General features: G+C 50.0%; 1 protein-coding gene across 1 annotated transcript in view; it reads left to right on the top strand.

The window, feature by feature from the left end:
- Window positions 1–2,130, top strand: part of CAPN9 (calpain 9) — a 65,507-nt gene that overhangs the window by 8,127 nt on the left and 55,250 nt on the right. The window contains exons 4-5 of the mRNA XM_013007120.2: window positions 669–802; window positions 1,524–1,692. Of these exons, the coding sequence (XP_012862574.1) occupies window positions 669–802; window positions 1,524–1,692 (303 nt within the window). The remainder of the gene's footprint in view (window positions 1–668; window positions 803–1,523; window positions 1,693–2,130) is intronic.

Below are 2,130 nucleotides of genomic sequence, written 5' to 3'. Positions count from 1 at the left end.
CAACGTGAATTGGGGGCATTTTAACGTGTCCTGATCATTATTCTTTGGGCCGGTTTCCATGACAGGCAGATGCAACACATTTGGCTTAGTGGGTAAAAGCTGTGGCACCATTGTTGCTGCCGTAAGAAATTGCCACAACCTGGGTGGCTTCAAACAGCTGAAAAGAATTGTCTCACAGTCCTGGGGCCCCCAAATCAAGGTGTTGGCAGGGCCATGCTCCCTCTGAAGGATCTGGGAAAAGAATTTTTCTTTGTCTGTTCCAGTTTTGGAAACTCGTTGGCATCCGTGCTGTTCTTTGGCCTGTAGCTACGTTGCTCCAACCTCCACTTCTGTCTTCATTTGGCTCTCTTTCCTCTCTATCTGGTTCTGTGCCCACGATTTCCCCTTCTTGTAGGAACACCAATCGTTGGTTCAGGGGCCATCCTACTCCAATATGACCTCATTTTAATGGATTACACTGCAAGAAACCATTTCCCAAATAAAGTCACATTTAAGAAAGAGAGGGAGAGAGAGAGAGAGAGAGAGAGAGATTTCTACCACTATATCCATAGCGGGTTTTCCTCAAGGCTCTAAAGTGATCAGGGGGGTAAAAGTGGCCAGTAATTGCAAATGAGACTCAGACCTCACGTGTGACTCACTCTCCACTTTGGTTTCCCTCCTTGGCACAGTTCTGGCAGCACAGTGAATGGCTGGAGGTGGTGATCGATGACCGGCTGCCCACCTTCAAAGACCGCTTGGTGTTCCTCCACTCTGCAGACCACAATGAGTTCTGGAGTGCCTTGCTGGAAAAAGCCTATGCCAAGTGAGTGCCAGGGCCCCTGTTTAAGGAGGCTTATTCTCCACTCGACCAGTACGCTACAGAGGGAGGGCTGGGAAATCAAAGGACCAAGGGCCAGAGCCAGGACTTACCAGTGAAGAACAGTGGCCTTACCTCATTGGGGCCCCCTCTGGGTTGAGGAGTCTCCTCCACAGTTTTCCTGGCATGGTCCTGGATGCGCCCCTCCCTCGGACATCTCTCCCCGCATTGTCAAGAAAGGCTGGCAGGGTAATCAGAGGGGACTTCTGAATGTGCCGCTTCCCCACCAAACACCGTCAAGACCCAAAAGTCTGAGAAGAGAAAGGGACTTGGCTTTCTCGATTTATGAATAGCTGACAACTTCGTGGGCAGGCCCTCTTTCAAGTGAGATTCTACAGAAAGACACACGTCCGTACACCCCAGCAGTCCTAGGCAGGGGTACTGTTATTATCCCCACCTTACAAGTAAGGACACAGGCACTGAACAAACAAGTCGCTGGTGAAGCTGGGGGTTGACCCAGCCCATACTTCTCACTACCACGATAGCATACTGCCTCAGTTTCCTCAGCCCTTGCTTCCCATCTGCCACGCCTTCACACCAGGTCACATCTGTCCTGACTTCGAAAAGGGAGACACTTTGTGTTCCCTCCGGCCCAATGACTGAGGTGTGCCCTGTGGTGTTTCTCAAGGTCCACGGCCGTCTCCTTACTCCCCTGCTGTCCCCACAGGCTCAACGGAAGCTATGAGGCTCTGAAAGGAGGAAACGCCATTGAAGCCATGGAGGACTTCACAGGGGGTGTCGCCGAGACCTTTGAAACCAAAGGAGCCCCGAAGAACTTCTACGAGATTCTAGAGAAGGCCTTGAAGCGGGGTTCTCTAGTGGGCTGCTCCATTGACGTAAGTTTCTCACTTGACCCCCTCAACATTCCAGACGCTGCACCACAGACAGCGGTCTGAGAAGTTGCCCTGGTCACACAGAAGCAGGGGCATAACTTGTGTGGGGTCGGTGAGTGTCAATGTCGATTTCTTTTGAACCTACCCATGACTGCCTGGTATATAGCCCTTCACATTTTCCTCATTGCCCATACAAGCAGGTACAAGCACATAAATACATATAAATGGATGGTTGGGTTTATTTTCTTTTTTTTCTTTTTTTTTGTTTACCAACTTTTTTTTTTCTTTCTCTTTTTTAACATTTTACTAGGGGCTCACACAACTGCCATCCCAATCCACACACACATCAACTGTGCAAAGCGCATTTGCACATCGTTTCTCAAAACATTTTCTCTCCACCTAAACCACCGACACCAGGCCCTCACCTTTCCCCTCCCTCCC

This window comes from Echinops telfairi, unplaced genomic scaffold, assembly GCF_000313985.2.
Source record: "Echinops telfairi isolate 266 unplaced genomic scaffold, ASM31398v2 ScPeMD7_7424;HRSCAF=8462, whole genome shotgun sequence".
Taxonomy (NCBI): domain Eukaryota; kingdom Metazoa; phylum Chordata; class Mammalia; order Afrosoricida; family Tenrecidae; genus Echinops; species Echinops telfairi.
Note: the sequence above shows the minus strand (reverse complement) of the source record. Positions and strands in the feature narration are given on the sequence as shown.